General features: G+C 36.1%; 1 protein-coding gene and 1 non-coding gene across 2 annotated transcripts in view; one reads left to right on the top strand and one right to left on the bottom strand.

Annotated features, from left to right (window-relative positions):
• SCAI (suppressor of cancer cell invasion) overlaps positions 1 to 19615 on the bottom strand; it is a 141875-nt gene that overhangs the window by 3889 nt on the left and 118371 nt on the right. The window contains exons 15-17 of the mRNA XM_063082207.1: positions 17042 to 17114; positions 13649 to 13822; positions 13349 to 13449 (exon numbers count right to left, since the gene is read on the bottom strand). Of these exons, the coding sequence (XP_062938277.1) occupies positions 13349 to 13449; positions 13649 to 13822; positions 17042 to 17114 (348 nt within the window). The remainder of the gene's footprint in view (positions 1 to 13348; positions 13450 to 13648; positions 13823 to 17041; positions 17115 to 19615) is intronic.
• Positions 9068 to 9197, top strand: LOC134366266 (small nucleolar RNA SNORA61). The gene has a single exon (XR_010022259.1). It is a non-coding gene; the product is annotated as a small nucleolar RNA SNORA61 (small nucleolar RNA).

The raw sequence follows: 19615 nt of genomic DNA, 5'->3' as shown, positions 1-19615 counted from the left end.
CAAGCTGACCAGAGAGGTGGCTCCCCGGAGACCAAGACCCGAGGCAACTACACACGCAAGGCACTACTGGCCAACTGAGTAGTCACTGAGGTAGCCATACCAAATTGGCAACCCCAGCAACATCTTAGTCAGACAACAGTGTCAAACCGGTGGACTGTGAAACCCCCTGCCACAATGAATAAACATCAAAGAAAAGACACCAGAAATACGAAAAATCAAGAAAGTACACCACCAAAGGGTAATGACTCTCAAGCTCTAGATTCTACAGAACAAGAAGCCCTTGAAATGACTGACAAGGATTTTCGAATGATAATTCAAAGGAAACTGAATGAGATACAAGAAAACTCAGCTAGACATCATGATGAAACAAGGAAAAGTATACAGAACCTGAAAGAAGAAATGTACAAAGAAATCAATGTCCTGAAAAAAAATGTAGCAGAACTTGCAGAACTGAAGAATTTATTCAGTGAAATAAAAAACACAATGGAGAGTTTAACTAGCAGACTTGCAGAAGTTGAAGAGAGAACCTCTGAACTTGAAGATGGGCTGTTTGAAATAACACAGGCAGACAAAAAAAAAAAAAAAGAAAAGAAAAAAGAATCAAAGGCATTGAAGAAAATCTGAGAGAGATATCAGACAACCTTAAGCACCCAAATATCCGAGTCATGGGTATACCAGAAGGGGAGGAAAAATGAGATTGCATTGAAAACATATTCAACAAAATAGAGACAGAAAACTTCCCAGGTATAGGAAAAATCACAGATCTTCGCATCCAGGAAGCTCAAAGATCTCCAAACATATTCAAGCCAAAAAGGTCTTCTCTAAGACATGTTATAGTCAAACTGGCAAAACTCAAAGACAAAGAGAGAATATTAAAAACTGCAATAGAGAAGCGTCAAATCACCTATAAGGGAGCTCCAATCAGACTAACATCAGACGTTTCATCACAAACCCTAAAAGCCAGAAAGGAATGGGATGATATATTCAAAAGATAGAGATTGCCAGCCAAGAATACTCTACCCAGCAAGGCTATCCTTCCAAAATGAAGGGCAAATAGTATATTTCTCAGACAAACAAAAACTGTGGGAGTTCACCACCACACAACCACCCTTACAAGAAATTCTCAAGGGAGTACTGTGTTTGGTTCCTGAAAAATAACTACCACCACCATAAAAACCCAAGAAAAATCAAAACCCACTAGTATAATAAAAATGGCATTCATGAAGAGAAAACAAACAAACAAAAAGGTTATCTACAACCCAAGGAACCAACAAACACAGAAAACAAACAGTAAATCAGAAAGCAAGGAACAAAAGACACCTAAGACAACCAAACAATAATCACTAAAATGCTGGAAATAAATCAACACTTTTCAATAACAACTCAATGTAAAAGGCTTAAATTCCCCAATCAAAAGACACAGACTGGCTGACTGGATTAAAAAGGAGGACCCAACTATATGCTGCCTACAAGAGACCCACCTCACCCATAAAGACTTACATAGACTGAGAGTGAAAGGATGGAAAAAGATTTACCATGCAAACAGCAAAGAAAAATGAACTGGAGTAGCTATTCTTATATCTGACAAAATAGACTTGAAACTAAAAACCATAAAAAGAGACAATGAGGGACACTACGTAATGACAAAAGGATTGATCCATCAAGAAGACATGACAATCATAAATATATACGCACCCAATGTTGGAGCAGCCAGATTTATAAAACAAACTCTATTAGACCTAAAGAAGGAAATAGACACTAATACCATAATAGCAGGGGACCTGAACACCCCACTGTCAATATTGGACAGATCATCTAGGCAAAGAATCAGCAGAGAAACACAAGACCTAAACAATACTCTAGACCAATTGGACTTGGCAGGTATCTACAGAACATTCCATCCAACAACCTCAGAATATTCATTCTTCTCATCAGCACATGGATCATTCTCCAGGATAGATCACATACTAGGTCACAAATCAAGTCTCAACAAAATCAAAAAACTTGGAATTATCCCATGTATTTTCTCGGACCACAATGGATTAAAATTAGAAATCAATAACAAACGAAATTCTGGAAACTATACAAACACATGGAAATTAAACAGCATTCTACTTAATGACATATGGGTCTAAGAAGAAATCAAGCAGGAAATCAAAATATTTATTGAAACTAATGAAAATAATGATACATCATACCAAAACCTGTGGGATACTGCAAAAGCAGTACTAAGGGGGAAATTTATTGCATTAAATGCTCACCTCAGAAGAATGGAAAGATGGCAAGTGAACAACCTAACACTTCACCTTAAAGAACTAGAAAAACAAGAACAATCCAAACCTAAATTTAGCAGATGGAAAGAAATCATTAAGATCAGAGAAATGACATTGAAACCCAAAAAACAATACAAAAGATCAATGAATCAAAAAGTTGGTTTTTTGAAAAGATAAATAAAATTGACAAACCATTAGCATGGCTAACAAAAAAAAGAAGAAAGAAGATTTAAATAACAAGAATTAGAAATGAAAAAGGTGACATTACAACTGATTCATCTGAAATACAAGGAATCATTCGAGACTACTATAAACAACTATACGCCAACAAATTTGAAAATCTGGAGGAAATGGATAAATTTCCGGACACACACAAGCTCCCACAACTGAACCATGGAGATGCAGAAAATTTGAACAGACCAATAACAATAAAGGAGATTGAAGCTGTTATCAGAAGGCTCTCAACAAAGAAAAGCCAAGGACCAGATGGATTCACAGCAGAATTTTACCAAACATTCAAAGAGGAATTGACACCGATTCTTTACAAACTATTCCAAAAGATTGAAACAGACGCAAATCTCCCAAACTCATTCTATGAAGCAAACATCATCCTGATACCAAAACCAGGTAAAGATATAACCAAAAAAGAAAACTACAGGCCGATATCCTTGAAGAATATAGATGTAAAAATCCTCACTAAAATACTAGCAAACAGAATACAGCAACACATACGTAAAATTATTCACCACGATCAAGTGAGATTCATCCCAGGGATGCAAGGTTGGTTCAACATACGCAAATCAATAAATGTGATACACCATATTAATAAAATCAAACACAAGGACCATATGATCATCTCTATAGATGCTGAAAAAGCATTTGATAAAATTCAACATTCATTCATGACAAAGACTCTCTATAAGTTAGGTATAGATGGAAAGTATCTCAACATAATTAAAGCCATATAGGGTAAACCCACTGCCAATATCATCCTGAATGGGAAAAAGCTGAAAGCTTTTCCTTTAAGAACAGGAACTAGACAAGGATGCCCACTCTCACCACTCCTATTCAACATTGTGTTGGAAGTACTAGCCAGAGCAATCAGAGAAGAGAAGGAAATAAAGGGCATCCAGATTGGAAAAGATGAAGTCAAACTGTCCCTCTTTGCAGATGACATGATCCTATATATCGAACAGCCTAAAGCCTCTACAAAAAAACTCTTGGAGTTGATAAATGATTTCAGCACAGTAGCAGGATACAAAATCAACACACAAAAATCAGTAGCATTTCTATTCTCCAATAGTAAACATGTAGAAAGGGAAATCAAGAAAGCTTGCCCATTTACAATAGCCACCAAAAAAATAAAACACTTAGGAATTGAGTTAACCAAGGAGGTGAAAAATCTCTATAATGAGAACTACAAATCACTGCTGAGAGAAGTTAGAGAGGATACAAGAAGATGGAAAGATATCCCGTGCTCTTGGATTGGAAGAATCAACATAGTGAAAATGTCCATACTACCCAAAGTGATATACAAATTCAATGCAATCCCCATCAAAATTCCAAAGACGTTTTTCTCACAAATGGAAAGAACTATCCAGACATCTGTATGGAATAACAAAAGACCATGCATAACCAGAGCAACGCTGAGCAAAAAAAAAAAAAGCTGGAGGCATAACACTACCTGATTTTAACTATACTACAAAGCTATAATAACCAAAACAGTATGGTACTGGCATAAAAACAGACACACTGATCAATGGAATAGAAGAGAGAATCCAGAAATCAACCCACACACCTACAGCCATCTGATCTTTGACAAAGGCACCAAGCCTATGCACTGGGGAAGAGACTGCCTCTTTAGCAAATGGTGCTGGAAGAACTTGAGATCAATATGCAGGAGAATGAAACTAGACCCATACCTTTCACCATGTACTAAATAAAGTCAACTCAAAATGGATAAAAGAATTAAATATATATCCTGAAACAATAAAACTTCTTAAAGAAAACATAGGAGAAACACTTCAGGAAGTAGGACTGGACACAGACTTCATGAATATGACCCCAAAAGCACGGGCAACCAAAGGAAAAATAAACAAATGGGATTATATCAAACTAAAAAGCTTCTGCACAGCAAAAGAAACAATTAACAGAGTTAAAAGACAACCAACAGAGTGGGAGAAAATATTTGCAAAATATACATCTGACAAAGGATTAATATCCAGAATATACAAGGAACTCAAACAACTTTACAAGAAAAAAACAAGCAACCAATTAAAAAATGGGCTAAAGAGCTAAATAGGCTTTTCTCTAAGGAAGATATATGAATGGCCAACAGACACATGAAAAAATGCTCAACATCATTCAGCATTCGGGAGATGCAAATCAAAACCACACTGAGATACCAACTAACCCCAGTTAGGATGGCTAAAATCCAAAAGACTCTGAACGATAAATGCTGGCGAGGTTGCAGAGAAAAAGGAACTCTCATACATTGTTGGTGGGACTCCAAAATGGTGCAGCCTCTATGAAAAATGGTATGGAGGTTCCTCAAACAATTGCAGATAGATCTACCATATGACCCAGCTATCCCACTGCTGGGAATATACCCAGAGAAATGGAAATCATCAAGTCGAAGGTATACCTGTTCTCCAATGTTCATCGCAGCACTCTTTACAATAGCCAAGAGTTGGAACCAGCCCAAATGTCCATCACTGGATGAGTGGATACGGAAAATGTGGTATATCTACACAATGGAATACTAGTCTGCTATAAAAAAGAATGAAATACTTCCATTTGCAACGACATGGATGGACCTAGAGAGAATTATATTAAGTGAAACAAGTCAGGCACAGAAAGAGAAATACCACATGTTCTCACTTATTGGTGGGAGCTAAAAATAAATAAATAATTCACACACACACACACACACACACACACACACACACACACACACACACACACACACAAAGAACCGGGGTGGGGGAAGAAGACACAACAATTACAATTTCTTGAAGTTGACATGACAAGTATACAGAAAGGACATTGTTGGGTGGGAGGGGGGAGAGGGAGGAGGGAGGGAGGTTTTGGTAATGGGCCATAATAATCAACTACATTATATATCGACAAAATAAAAATAAAAAAAAAAATTAAAAATTAAAAAATTAAAAAATTAGGGCCGAGCCTGTGGCGCACTTGGTTGAGTGCTGCGCTGAGAGCGCGGCGACGCTCCCGCCGCGGGTTCGGATCCCATATAGGAATGGCCAGTGCGCTCACTGGCTGAGTGCTGGTCAAGAAAAAGACAAAAAAAAAAAAAAAAAAAAAAAAAAAATTAAAAAATTAAAATTTCCTAAAGAAGTAAATTAGTACTTTTCTATGCCTCTCATATGACAGTTCATATATTCAACTGTCACTTCTATCTCTCTCTACCTGTAAGGCTCAATCATTACACATTACAAAGATGAAATTTTTATTTTAGTACACTAAATACTATGGGGAGTGACAAAAATGAAATGTTCGAAAACCCCAATGAAAGAAAAAAAAGAAAATCCAAAAAAGTAATTACTGAGGGACTATAAGCTGAACAATTCTCTCAGAGGTGGGAGATGTTTAAGTTCTGATCAAACATCTTGAGAATAGAGAATATTTTTGAAATGGGAGATATATGAAAGAGAACACCAGAAGAATCATGCATCTTAGTATTAGGCCTAAATAAGTCTCTTGCCATAGGCTATTCTAAATCCACCCCCAAAAAGCTTAAAAACAAGCCATGAAAGATGAAAGAGATTTGTAAGTAACTCAACTCCTGCCAGAACAAAGTCTAATGTTCTTTAGAGGAAGACAATAAAATCCAGAATTCGACAAAATTCACAATATCCACACTCAAAAAACAAAACAAAACAAAACAGTACATGTACAAAGAATCAGGAATACAAAACCTGTAACCAGCAGGAAAAACAATATAAACAGATCTAGAAATGATAGAGAATATAAGACCAGCAGATAAGGACTTTTAGCTAGTATATACATTCAAGAATACAACAAAAAACATAAATATAATAAGGAGAGATAGGGAAGATCTTAAAAAGTACCAACTGGAACTTCTAGAAATGGAAAAATGTAATGCCTGAAATAAAAATTTAACTAGACAGGATTAACAGATTAGACATCGCAGAAGATCAGATCAGTGAATATAAAGACACAGCAATAGAAACTATCCAAAATGAAATACAGAGAGATAAAAGACTTGGGGCAGGGGGGAAGAAGAGCACATCAGGGACCTGTGGGATGATATTAAGTTGTACAACATATATGTAATTGATGTCCCAGAAAGAGAGGAGGAGAGGAGGAAAGAAAAAATATTTGACAAAATAATGGCTGAAAAATATTCCAAGAAAGTTTTAAACTATAAACCACATATCCAAGATGCTCAATGAACCTCAAACAGAAAAAAATGAACACAAAGAAAACTGCATCAAGGTACATCATAATCAAATTACAAGAAACTGGGCTGGACAGTTAGCTCAGTTGGTTAGAGTATGGTGCTAATAACACCAAAGTCCAGTGTTCGATCCCTGTACCGGCCAGCTGCCAAGAAAAACAACAAATTGCAAGAAAACAATATAAAGAGAAAATCTTCAAAGCAGCCAGAGGAAAATGAAAAGACTACTGCACATTGCAATAATTACTAAAACAAGTAGACATAAAATCAGCAAGGATATAAAGAATCTGAACATTATAAACCAGTGTGCTCTAACATATTAATAGAGCCCTTCATCCAATAGTAACAGCATATATTCATTTCAAGCATCCAGAGAACATTTACCATGATAGAACACATACTGGATGTTAAAACAAGTTTCAATAAATTTAAAAGGATTCAAATAATACAGAGTATATATACTCTGACCACAAAGGAATTAAATTAAAAATTAATAAGGTAAAAAAAGGTATCTTGAAAATTCCCCAATATTTGTATACTAAACAATACTTTTCTATATAACCCATGATTCAAAAAAAAAAAAAAAAGTCAGAGTGAGATAAAGACCATCTAAGTAAATAACTAATGGGAAAGTTCTTTACCACCACACCTGCACTATAAGAAATGTTAAAGGAAATGCTTTTGTAGTAAAAATGATAACAGATGGAAAATTAATTCTACAGAAAGAAATAAAGAGTTCCAGAAATGATACATATTGATACACTGTTGATAAGAATGTAAATTGGTACAACCATTCTGGAAAACAGTATAGAAGTTTTCAAAAAAATTAAAAATAGAACTACTATGCAAACCAGCAATCCCTCTTCTGGGTATTTATGCAAAAGAACTGTAATCAGTATCTTGAAGACACATCTGCTCTCCCTTGTACTAAATAATGAATAAACTAACCTGCAGCTCAAGGAATATTGCCAAGCATAAAGAAAGACGTTTCATAACGATGAATGGGTAATTTCAACAAGAAGATATAACAATCCTAAGTATGTATGAATCCAGTAACAACTTCAAAATACACAAAGAAAAAACAGAACTGAAATGAGAAACTAATTCACAATTATAATTAGAGTTTTAAATATTTCTATCTAAGGAATAGAAAAGCAAAACAGAAGATCAGTAAGAATATAAAAGATACAAAGAACATTGTTTAAATTTAACAATGTTCTTTTTTTAAGTTTAACACCAAATTGAACAAACTGACATTTTTACAGCACTCCATCTAATAATAGCAGAATACACAAAACTCTTTTCAAGTGCAGATAGAAACTTTACCAAGACATTCAAATGCTGGGTCATAAAACATGTCTCAATAAATTTAAAAACACTGAACTGATACAGCTAAAGCCCTGTTTACAAGGTAAGGAAGTGCTTCTGTGCTAAGTAGTTACACAATTCCCCTCACTGAAACACCACAACAACCTCATGAAGTAGCTACTGTTATTATCACCACTTTACAGATAAAGAAACTGAGGCTAAGAGAGGTGAGACCACTTTTCAGTGTCACGTGGGCAGTTTAAATTTTTTGGTAACAGTTTTATTAAGATATAATTCACATATCATACAATTCACCCATTTAGAATACATAAATCGATGGCATTTAGTATATTCACAGAGTCACCACACTCAATTTTAGAGCATTTTCATCACTTCAAAAAGAAGCCCTCTATTCTTTATCAGAACCCTCCCTTATTTGTCCCAATCCACCCCACCTGCTCTGGAAAACCACTAATCTTTCTGTTTGTGTAGATTTGCTTATTCTGGACCTTCCATACAAATGAATCATATAATATGTGGTCAAAAAAAAAAAAAAAAAGACAAATGCTTGTTTTAGAAGAGAAAAAAGGTTTTAGATCTAAGCTTGAAAAATGAGAACTAAAAGAACAATTAAAATCAAAATAAAACAAAGAAAATTGATAAAGTATGAATGGAAATAAGTAAAATAGAAAAGAGACAAACAGTAGAAAAAAAATCAATGAAGGCAAATGTTTTTTTTTTTTTAAAGAGATCATTAAGGGCCGAGCCCGTGGTGCACTCGGGAGAGTGCGGCGCTGGGAGCGCAGCGACGCTCCCGCCATGGGTTGGGATCCTATATAGGAATGGCCGGGGCACTCACTGGCTGAGTGCCGGTCACGAAAAAGACAAAAAATAAATAAATAAATAAAAATAAAAAATAAAAAAGAGATCATTAAGATTAGTGAACCTTTAGCTAGACTGGAAAAGAAAAAATAAAAGAAACAAAATACCAATGTGAAGCATGAAAGATCACTAAAGAGCCTACAGAGATTAGAAAGATAATGAAACCCTCAGAACCTTTCTCATGGAATCTGAACACTGATCTTTGTGGCTGTAAAAGGAGGAAAAGTAATACCAAAGCTAGCTTCACAGTGTAGTAGTCTGGTATATGGCATGTGGGCTAGTTTCAAACAGTTTCAAGCAAACAAACAAAAAAAATATGGAATATTAAAAACATTATGCTAATAAATTAGACAAATGCTTTGTGAGACACAAATTATCAAAACTGACTAAGAAGAAATAGAAATCATGAATAGCCCTTTGAAATTGGATTCATAAGTTAAAACCTTCCTAAAAAGAAAACTCCAGGCCCATATGGCTTCACTGATGAAATATATCAACAATTCAAGGAAGAAATAATACTAATCTAAATGAGCTTTTAAGGAAATAAAAAATAATGAAACACATTTAGACTCAATTTACGAGGTGAGCATTATTACTCTGATAACAAAACCACACAAAGATATTAAAAGAAAATTAAATACCAAAATCATTCATAAAAACCATGCAAAAATCCATGATGAAACATTAGCAAATTGAATCCAGCAATGCAAAAAAGATAATGCATGACCACAAAATGGGTTTAATCCACATATGCAAGGTTATTAAACATTAGAAAGTCAATTAATGTTATTCACCATATTGACAGAATACATATTAAATCAGTAGATGTAGAAAAAAACTATTTGACAATCTTCCATACTCACTCCTAACAAAAACTTCTGGCAAATTAGGAATAGTGAGGAGCTCAGTCAACCTGACAAAGGACATCTATAGATATATAACAATTAATATTATAATTTATGGTAAAAGACTAAATATTTCCCCTTAAAATCAGAAACAAGGCAAGGATGTCCATTTTCACTGCTTTTATTCAACATTTTACTAGAAGACCTAGCCCTGAAACAAACTACAAAAAACAATAAAAGGCAAACAGATTGAAAAAGAAGTGAAACTGTATTTGTTTGAAGATAACATGATCACGTACACAGAAAATCTTAAGGAATGTACAAAAAAAAGCTAAAAGAACTAATAAATCAATTTAGCAAGACTGCAGGATACAAGAAAACGATTCTATTTTCGAAGCATCCCAAAAGACGAAATAGTTCGGAAAAAATGTTATAAGACACCTGTACAAAACCTTGCTGAGAGAAACTAAAGAAGACCTAAATAAATGGGGATATACAAGATATTTATGACTGGAAGGCTCACTATTATTAAAATGGCAATTCCTCACACATGGATTACATAGATTTAATGCAATCCCAAACAAAATGTGAAATTCATGCTAAAATTTATGTAGAAGTGTAAAGGACTAAGAACAACAGAACACTTAAAAATCTTTTCCGGAGAGGACTCTCACTACTGGATTTTAAGGCTTATTATAAAGCTACAATAATAAATGCAGTAGTGTACTGGAGAACAAATCTGTAGGTCAACAGAAGAGAATTTAGTCTATAAATGTCCATAAATACATACATGGTTAATTGATTTTCAACAAAGTTACCAAAGTAAGTCAATGGGAAGAGGATAATCTTTTCAACAAATGGTACTAGAACAATTACATATCAATATGATAAAAAAAAACAACTTTAATTATTACCTCACATTGTAAACAAAAATTAACTCAAAATAGATCATAGACCTAAATGTAAAAGCTGAAATCATAAAACTACTAGAAGAAAACATAGCAGAAAATCTTTGTAACCTTGGATAGGTAAAGATTTCTTAGATAATACACAAAAATACAAATTACAAAAGAAAAAAATTGATTAATTGAAATTTCATCAAAAATTTAAGTTTAGTCTTCAAAAGCCACTGTTAAGAAAACAAAAAGGAAAGCCACAGAATGGGATAAAATGTAGACAATAAGGACATGGAAAAATGTTCAATATCATTATTGACCAGTGAAATGCAAATTGAAACCACAATGAGATACCTTTACACATCCACCAGAATGGTCAAAATTTAAAAGTCTAAAAAACCAAATGTTGACAAGGATGCAGAGCAACTTTCACACACTGGGAGTGTGAAATGGTACAAGCATGTTGACAAAAGGTCTGGCAGTTTCTGATAAAACTAAAGATACCTACTCTATAATCAAGAAAATTGAAAACATGTCTATGTGAAGACTTGTACAAGCCTTTTTATTTATAATAAAATGCAGTTTTATTTATAATAACCAACAGTTTAAAACCTCCCAGGTGTTCCTCAACAGGGGAATGCCTAAATAAACTGTGGTAGGGCCGAGCCTGTGGCACACTCAGGAGAGTGCTGCGCTGGGAGCGCGGCGATGCTCCCGCCGCGGGTTCGGATCCTATATAGGACTGGCCAGTGCACTCACTGGCTGAGTGCCGGTCATGAAAAGGACAAAATAAATAAATAAATAAATAAATAAATAAAAATAAACTGTGGAATATTCAGAAAATACTACTCAGTAACCAAAAGGAATGAGCTACTGACACATGAAACAACACAGGTGAATCGCAACAACATGCTTAGTCAAAGAAGGTTTACACAGAAGAGTCCATACTATAAGATTCAATTTCGTAAATAGGTGACACCAATAATCAAGAGTGGATGCCCCTGGGTGGTGAACGGCCTAGAAAGGGGTATGGAGTGAACTTTCTGGAATTATGTTTTGTTCTATAACTTGATAGAGGTTTGGGTTGCACAGGTATACGTATTTCCTCAAAACTCACATAACGGTATAGTTTGTGCATTTCCCTATATATAAACTTTACATTAAAAAAGAGAAGTAAACATATATATATATACATAATGAAGTGTTTATAGGTGAAGTCTATTGATGTCTACAATTTACTTCAAAATGCATCAAAAAATAACATGTACTAATGAACTGAAAGAGGAATGGATAAATGGATAAATTGCGAAAACACAAATATCCCAAAATGTTGACTGCAGAATTGAGGGGGTATATTCTTGTATATGGGTATTCACTGTACAATTCTTTTACATTTAAAAATTATAATAAAATGGAAAAAAGTAACAGAATATTTTGAAACTAAAACCTTTTTAAGTGTTTAGGCATATCTGAAAAAGAACCAAATGTTAATCACAGAGGTGAAAAATATAATTGCTAAAACGCTAAAACCCTCCATCGACAGTGCTGTGTAGCTACATGAATACCCAGAAACAAAGACAGCAAAGCAGACTATCAAGTCAACCAAAAGACTTGAACACAGTCTTCACAAAGAGGAACAAAGAGTAACACATATGAGCAATAGTAATCCTGGAAATGAAAATTAAAACCACAATGACCTTCTACTTTACACCCACCAGATTCACATAAAATATAAAGTATGACTGCAACAAGTGTTGAGAAGGAAGGATTAGAGCAATAGATCTTATACACTGCTAGTGTGAGCGCAAATTGATACAACCACTTTGGAAAACAGTTTGGCATAACCTAGTACAGTTAAATATATGTATATTGTCTGACCTTACAATTCCACTATTAGGTGTATTCCCCAGAGAAAAATATTATATATGTGTACCAGGAGGCTGATACAAGAATTTTACAGTGGCATCCGTTATATAATAATAAAAAACTGGAAACAACCCAAATGTCCATTATCAGTAGAATGGAAAAGTAATTTGTGATAGTCAAACAATGCCTACCTAGTATCATACTGTCAAAAAAAAAAATGAATGAGAGAAAGTTAAAATCCTCAACATGGCTTAATCTCAAGAATATAATATTGATAAATATTGAAAAAAAACAGGGCTGGCCCGTGGCTCACTTGGGAGAGTGTGGTGCTGATAACACCAAGGCCATGGGTTTGAATCCCTATATAGGGATGGCCGGTTAGCTCACTTGGGAGAGCGTGGTGCTGACAACACCAAGTCAAGGGTTAAGATCCCCTTACCGGTCATCTTTAAAAAAAAAATGTTTTTGAAACAAAAGACAGGTTGTAGAAGAATACATACAATATGGACCCATCATTACACTGTGTAGAAATACAAATACATGTGGCAAAACAATAAAGAAGAGCTAATGATAATCATAAAATTCAGGATGTCAATTTCATTTGAGAGGGAGACAGGATGAAGAAGGACCCGCAGAGGGCTGCAAAGATAATGAAAATGTTCCACTTCTTAAAAAGGGTGGCAGGTACTGAGATGTGCTTTAGTATTGTTAACCTTACTCATTTGTAAATATTATTTTGGATCTATTCAAACTTTATTCAATATAGGCAAAATATAATACACGATTCTTAAATACCTAAAATGGTAAAATTGGTCTTTAATAATATTCTTTGCCTACCCGAAAAATCTTGTGCATCCTCATAGTTGCTGAACAAAAGATAAATCTTGTGAGAAGCAGGCGAAGAAATTCATCTCCAAAAAACTGGAGAAATGCTTGATCTGCAAAGAGGAAAAAGGTGACAGTAAAAGGATGTTTAAATGGAAATTACATTTCAAAGGGGAAGAAAACTTTAGGAAAGCCTCTCTACTTTCCTGCCTGGGATAAATACCTTTAAAAATTCAAATAATTTAAAGTAAGTAACCATTTTAAGCCATTATAGTACATTCTGTTAAGTGTGCAGTTAGATTAGTAGGGTACCTATTGAACGTGAATGGGTCAGTAGCTGGGCAATATCACGGTTGATTTTTCGAAGATATTCTTGACATTTTTCCCATAGGCCTCTACGCATGCTTGACAATCCAGAGACAAATAGGAAGGCCATTAGAGGATTGTTCAAAAAGAGAGTGAAGAGGCTACCTCGTTGAGATTGATCTGTAATAACAAACATGTTATATATATAGACAACAGTTTTGCAAAAGATAAGAGACACATATAAGGAACATTTTAACATAATGATAATGGATAAAATTAAAGCTACATCATTAAATCATAATCATAATTCAACAAAGCAGCTTGTGCATGAGACTACAAAAACAGACCTGAGATATGCTGCTTTCTGCAGAACAAACTTAAAATAGAGCCTAGTAAACTTAAGAGAAATGGAAAATGAACAAATTCCCTTACCATTTTTTACCCACAACTAACAAATTTCATCCAAATATGAGAAGTGCTGGATTTTGGACTACCCGTGACAGGATTCTCTGATGAGTACTAGAATCACGAATGTTTTTCATTTCCTTTTGTTAGTTATTCTTTTTCTGTCTATCCCTTAAATATCAATATTCTCTTTCTTTGACCCTACACATTGCTGATCTCACTTACTCTCATGACTTTAGTTTGCAGGTTTATGACTATTGATTCATAATTCTCTATCTGCAGCCTACATTGAATTCCTTAGGTCTGGCACTGTGCTGTCCCATGATAGCTACTGGACAATTAAAATGTGACTGGTCCAAATTGAGACACACTGTGAAGTACAAAATACATACCATATTTCAAAGCCTTAGTAGAACAAAGAGACATCTTGTTAACACTAATTTCATCTATTTCTTTTTACTTTTAAAATGTGAGCACTAGAAAATTTTAAATTGTGTATGTAAGTCACACCATATTTGACAAGTATATTGGACAAGTTGCTCTAGACTACTATATTCAACCTTACTCTCAAAGGCACCTCAAACTCAACACGTCAACAACTGAAAGCAAATTCTTTCCCCTTTTGTTCTCTACTAATATGCTTCTCCTCAAGTATCATTATTTCTACCATCACCTCAGCCAGAAAACTGAAAGTCCGTTCCTGCTTCCTTCCTCTCCCTTCCTCCCATACCTGGTCCATCACCAAGTCTTATTGGTTCTATGGGCTTAGTATCTTTTGAAGCCAGCTACCCAGTCATTGTCCTAGCTATGGCCACCACCATCTCCCTATTTCTGTCAATGCCACTCTCCAATTCATTCTCCATGAGGTTAACTGAATGCTTTACCATGCTACTCACTCCTCTGCTGGAAATCTTTTGATGGTACTCCATTGTCCTCCATCAGTCACACAATCCCAAACTCTACCTTTTAGCTAGAAGGAACCACTTTAAATTCTCTAAGTATCCCATAAATTCTCTTATTTCAGGGCCATCCCACATGCAATTGCTCTGCTGCAACACTCTTCTTCAGTCATCCCCACTCCCATCTAATTCGACCTGTCCTTGAAGTCCACTGTAGATACCATCTCATCCCCTTCCTTTACCCTCATGTGCTGATTAGAAGTTCCTCGTACATGTTCCTGTGCCACCCCCTATGAAATACTTATAGCACTTTATAGTAATGGCCTGTTATGCTGTCATGACTTCTACTAGACATTTGATCTGTGAGAAAAAAACTGTGTTTGTCAGGTCAAAGTGCTATCTCCAGTGCTTAGCACAATACCTGATAACATAAATGCTGAATAAATGTTTGTTGAATTCATGAAGTAACTCTTGGCTAAAGAGAGAACTACAGGATTTAGATGCCAGAAGTGCTGGCACATTATCTGACATTCCAATTACTTACATATCTGCTAGCTCTGTGCCCAGATGGAGGGCCAACCCCTTTTGTAGATGTGAGTAGCAATAATGCCTACGGATAAATCCAAAATGTTTCCCACAAAAGAATTTTGAATCACCTTATATAATTCAACAATTCATTTAAGGTATCAGAAGTCTAAGCTTTATAGCACTAAGATAGGGTATTGGACTGAAAAATGTTAAGGACAGGTATTACAACTAAGCATATTAATAATAATGATAGCACATACCGAGTACTTACTATATACCCAGCGTTACTCTATTAGACACATATTATAACTTTCATTTGATAGATGAAGAAACTGAGGCACAGAATGGCTTAATAACTTGCCATAGTCACACAGCTATTCGGGATTCAAACTCAGTCAATTTGTCTTCAAGTCTGTGCTTTTCTCCTCTACGCAATAAAGTCTTTCAGACCAAATAATATTGGTATTAGCTCATCTGACCATGCACTTTTAAATAAGACTACATCATGATAGAACAAACTGATACCAAAAAGTACTCTCAAGTAATTGCAAGGGGTTAGATTCTTCCGGGAATGATAAGAAACTGGGTAACAAAATCCTCAAAGCAGGAGAATTTTACCGTTGTTTGAAGGTAAGTTCTATCCCTTAGAATTTTACTTTTGGATACATGAACTTAATATTTCTACATGTTCTTCCCTGTTAAACAGCAGAACTTACCTTAAAACAACGGTGAAAGTCTCCAGCTTCTCTCAGGCATTCAAATGCTGACCATCACTTCCTGTGTCAAACTATGTCAGCAGACAGGACTTCTGGCTGGGAAGTAGCAGTAAAATGCCATCTCCCACAGAGAGACATCAGCACTATTCACAGTTAGGGAGATAGTGAAAGAGTGACAAGTATGGCTAAAACAGTGGTAAGGTTTCTTTACTATTTTACCTACTGAATGACTGGGAGTTAGAATTAAATTTTATGTGTTACCTATTAAGCACAAATCATTAAACAAAAAAAGTCTTTCAATTCTTAGCCACTGAAAAAATGGCCAAAATACTAACCTATCTCTCTGGCAGACTTAGAAAAGGTTCTTTTATTTAAAAAGTACAAAGTAAAAATGCAAATAAAAGACACCCTTTAAGTTGTGCCAGCTAGGTTATTCTAACTCTTAGGCATAGTCTGAGAAATTTCCTAGATTAGCAATTTTATGGTCTTAAAAGATTCCTAACATATGTAACCAAAGATAGAGGAAATAATTCTATATGGATATGTCAAGCAAATCAAAACAAATACCTGTAAACCAAAATTTAAAGTTTACAACTCATGGCCCCTCTCCAAAACAAGGGCCAAAACACCTCTTTCTCAGAGATGAATTATCTCAAGTCCTAATGGTAGCACATTAAGGAAGTCTGGTTGCTGGCAAGGCTTCTGGGTATATTTCAGATGGGTACCTGCCACATTAAACACCATAAATACACACATGATCATTATGGGAGGGAAAAACAAAGATCAATATTATTCAAAATGTAAATATGTTTATTTGCAACCTCTGGGTATAACAGATAATGAGAACATACCTTGTAAAGCTTTTGGATATGCTGTAGGAGAAAGCAAGCAGACTAGTGGCTGTCCAAACAAATTTGTGAAATTCTGTAATATATAAGAATTTAAAACTTTCATTAAAGATTTGACTAAATATAGTTACTTAGTAATTTTCTAAAGTACATCATTAGGGTATGGAATGGGCCCTTTTACTCATAAGTAGGCGCAAAAACATCAGTAACAGCTGAAGAGACTGCCATTAATTTATAATTACCATGTGTTACAGGCCTTCTTAAAGTCCCTCAATCAAAATAGTGAATTTTTAGTAAGTGAGCTATCGATTTTTTAAATAAAGGCAGGGGAGAGATTATCTGGATGTCTACCAAGAGGCCACCCTGTCAGGCAACATACACTAGTAGATACAAGGGTGAATTTTCCAAGAACTAGGATCTGGCTTTCAGCCTCAAAGCCTCCAAAACCTGATTTACTGTTATGCGAAGATGGGATCCATCTGTTATTGTGGATTATTGTAACTGCTCACATAGAATGATGTATAAAACCAGAATGTCAATGTGTTAATTTACAGTGAGAATTAAGCTGACATTCAAACTAGAGTACTCTTTGCATAATTAAGGATATCTTTTCCCTAAAGGCAGGTCTTCGTGGGAACTAAAATCATAAAATATTTGGTAAAGCAACAATAAAGATAAAACTCCTAGGAGTAAACTTAATATGAAATGAAAAAAACAAAAATAAGTTTAGAAGTCCTGAATGGTAGGGAAAACATAGGAAAATGGTCAGGATCCCTCAGATGTTCAGAATCTTGCCAAGCTTTTGCTGTAAATATCCATGTGCACCCAGGTGTTCCTTGGTTATCGTCTAAGTACACATGTGCACCCCAGTGTCCTGGGTTATGGACTTAAGTATTGCTGGGAAAATATAGGAAAATGGTCAGGGCCCCTCAGATGTTCAGAATCTTGCCGGGCATTTGCTGTAAATATCCTCAGGTGTTCCTTGGTTACTACTTAATGTAACTGCATATGGGCACCCAGGTGTCCTGGGTTATGGATCTAAGTATAAAGGACTAAGAGCTCTGATACACAGTGCTTCTCAGAATGCTGAGAAGCCGCTAGGATAGCTGCTTCTAGCTCTGAATAAAGCCTATTAATTTTTTACCCATGACTCCCAGGACCTTTTCCTATTACCTAGCTCACAGACCTGCATGTGGAGGGTTTGTGACCTAGTCTGAGAGCCCTAGCCGTAGCTTTACAATTGGCGTAGTCAGCAAGATACTGAGCAAGTACAGGAGCCAAAAGTTCCTTCGGAAAAGGAGGAAATGTGACTACTCCTGAATATGTTGTGCCCTATAGCCACTTTCCTGTTGACTGTGGTCTGGCTGCTGCTCACGATACTGCAAATCAGCATAGACCAGGCACTCTATGAAGCAGTGCGGCTTAGAAATATGCAGCGGAGAGCCCCTTGGGAGGGGGAGGAAATGTGGCTATCCTTGAGTATGTGGTGCCAGTAGCCACTTTTCTGCTGACCAGAGCCTGGCTACTGCTCACTATGCTGCAAACTGATTGAGATTTAAAGAAAAAAGCAAAAGGCCAGCCCGTGGCTCACTCGGGAGAGTGTGGTGCTGATAACACCAAGGCCACGGGTTCAGATCCTATATAGGGATGGCCGGTTAGCTCACTGGCTGAGCGTGGTGCTGACAACACCAAGCCAAGGGTTGAGATCCCCTTACCGGTCATCTTTTAAAAAAAAGAAAAAGAAAGAAAAAAGCAGAGTTGTTGGAAGTACAAATAATTGTTCTGGAGGATGACGTGCAGCAACTAGCCATCCCTGCCTCTCACACCACGTAGAACAACAAACCCAGTGGTGAGTTGGGGGAGACCATGCATCTCCAGGCACGACCTGACATGCACCAGAAACTGAAGCATGAGCAGGCTATGGGACCAGGCGGAATACCAGCAGGCGATCCACAGGTGACCCAATTCACTACCTATGTCCCATATACCCGGGTTGAATTAGTTGACTTCGGGAGACAGTTCTGGCAGAAACAGGAGGAGTCCCTGGCTGCTTGGCTGCTTAGGTAATGGGACCTAGGGGTGGGTAGTGTGATATGCTCTAGTGAGGAAATGGAAAAGTTGGCCTCCATTATCATGCACCTGTCCCTGAGGCAGTGGCTACAGAATAGCAGCAGATATGCACAAGGGCCAGGTAATCACTCCTTAATAGAATGGGTGAATGCTGCTGCCCAAACCATGTGGCCAAATACTGGAGAACAGCCCAAGATTGTGAGTAAATGGCAAATGTATTCTAAGTTGGTTCAAATAACTTAGGAGCTGGGGATGCGGCAGTCCATAATTAACGTAAATACCCGTGGCCCAGACAATGAAAGTTTTACAAGCAGCATGAAATATAGTGCTGCAAAATTCCCCATCAACATCCTGTGGGTCACTGAGGGCCATACTGGCCCCATACATTTGTTGTCCTACATATGAAGTAACAACCATGATAGCCAGCCTGGGTGAAGTTGAGGAAAAGAGACAAGAGAAAGGGGTCTGAAAGATGGCTAAGACCCAACTCCCAAGAAATACTCAGGA

This window comes from Cynocephalus volans, chromosome 17 (assembly GCF_027409185.1).
Source record: "Cynocephalus volans isolate mCynVol1 chromosome 17, mCynVol1.pri, whole genome shotgun sequence".
Lineage (NCBI taxonomy): Eukaryota > Metazoa > Chordata > Mammalia > Dermoptera > Cynocephalidae > Cynocephalus > Cynocephalus volans.
This window is presented reverse-complemented; position numbering and strand designations above follow the sequence as displayed.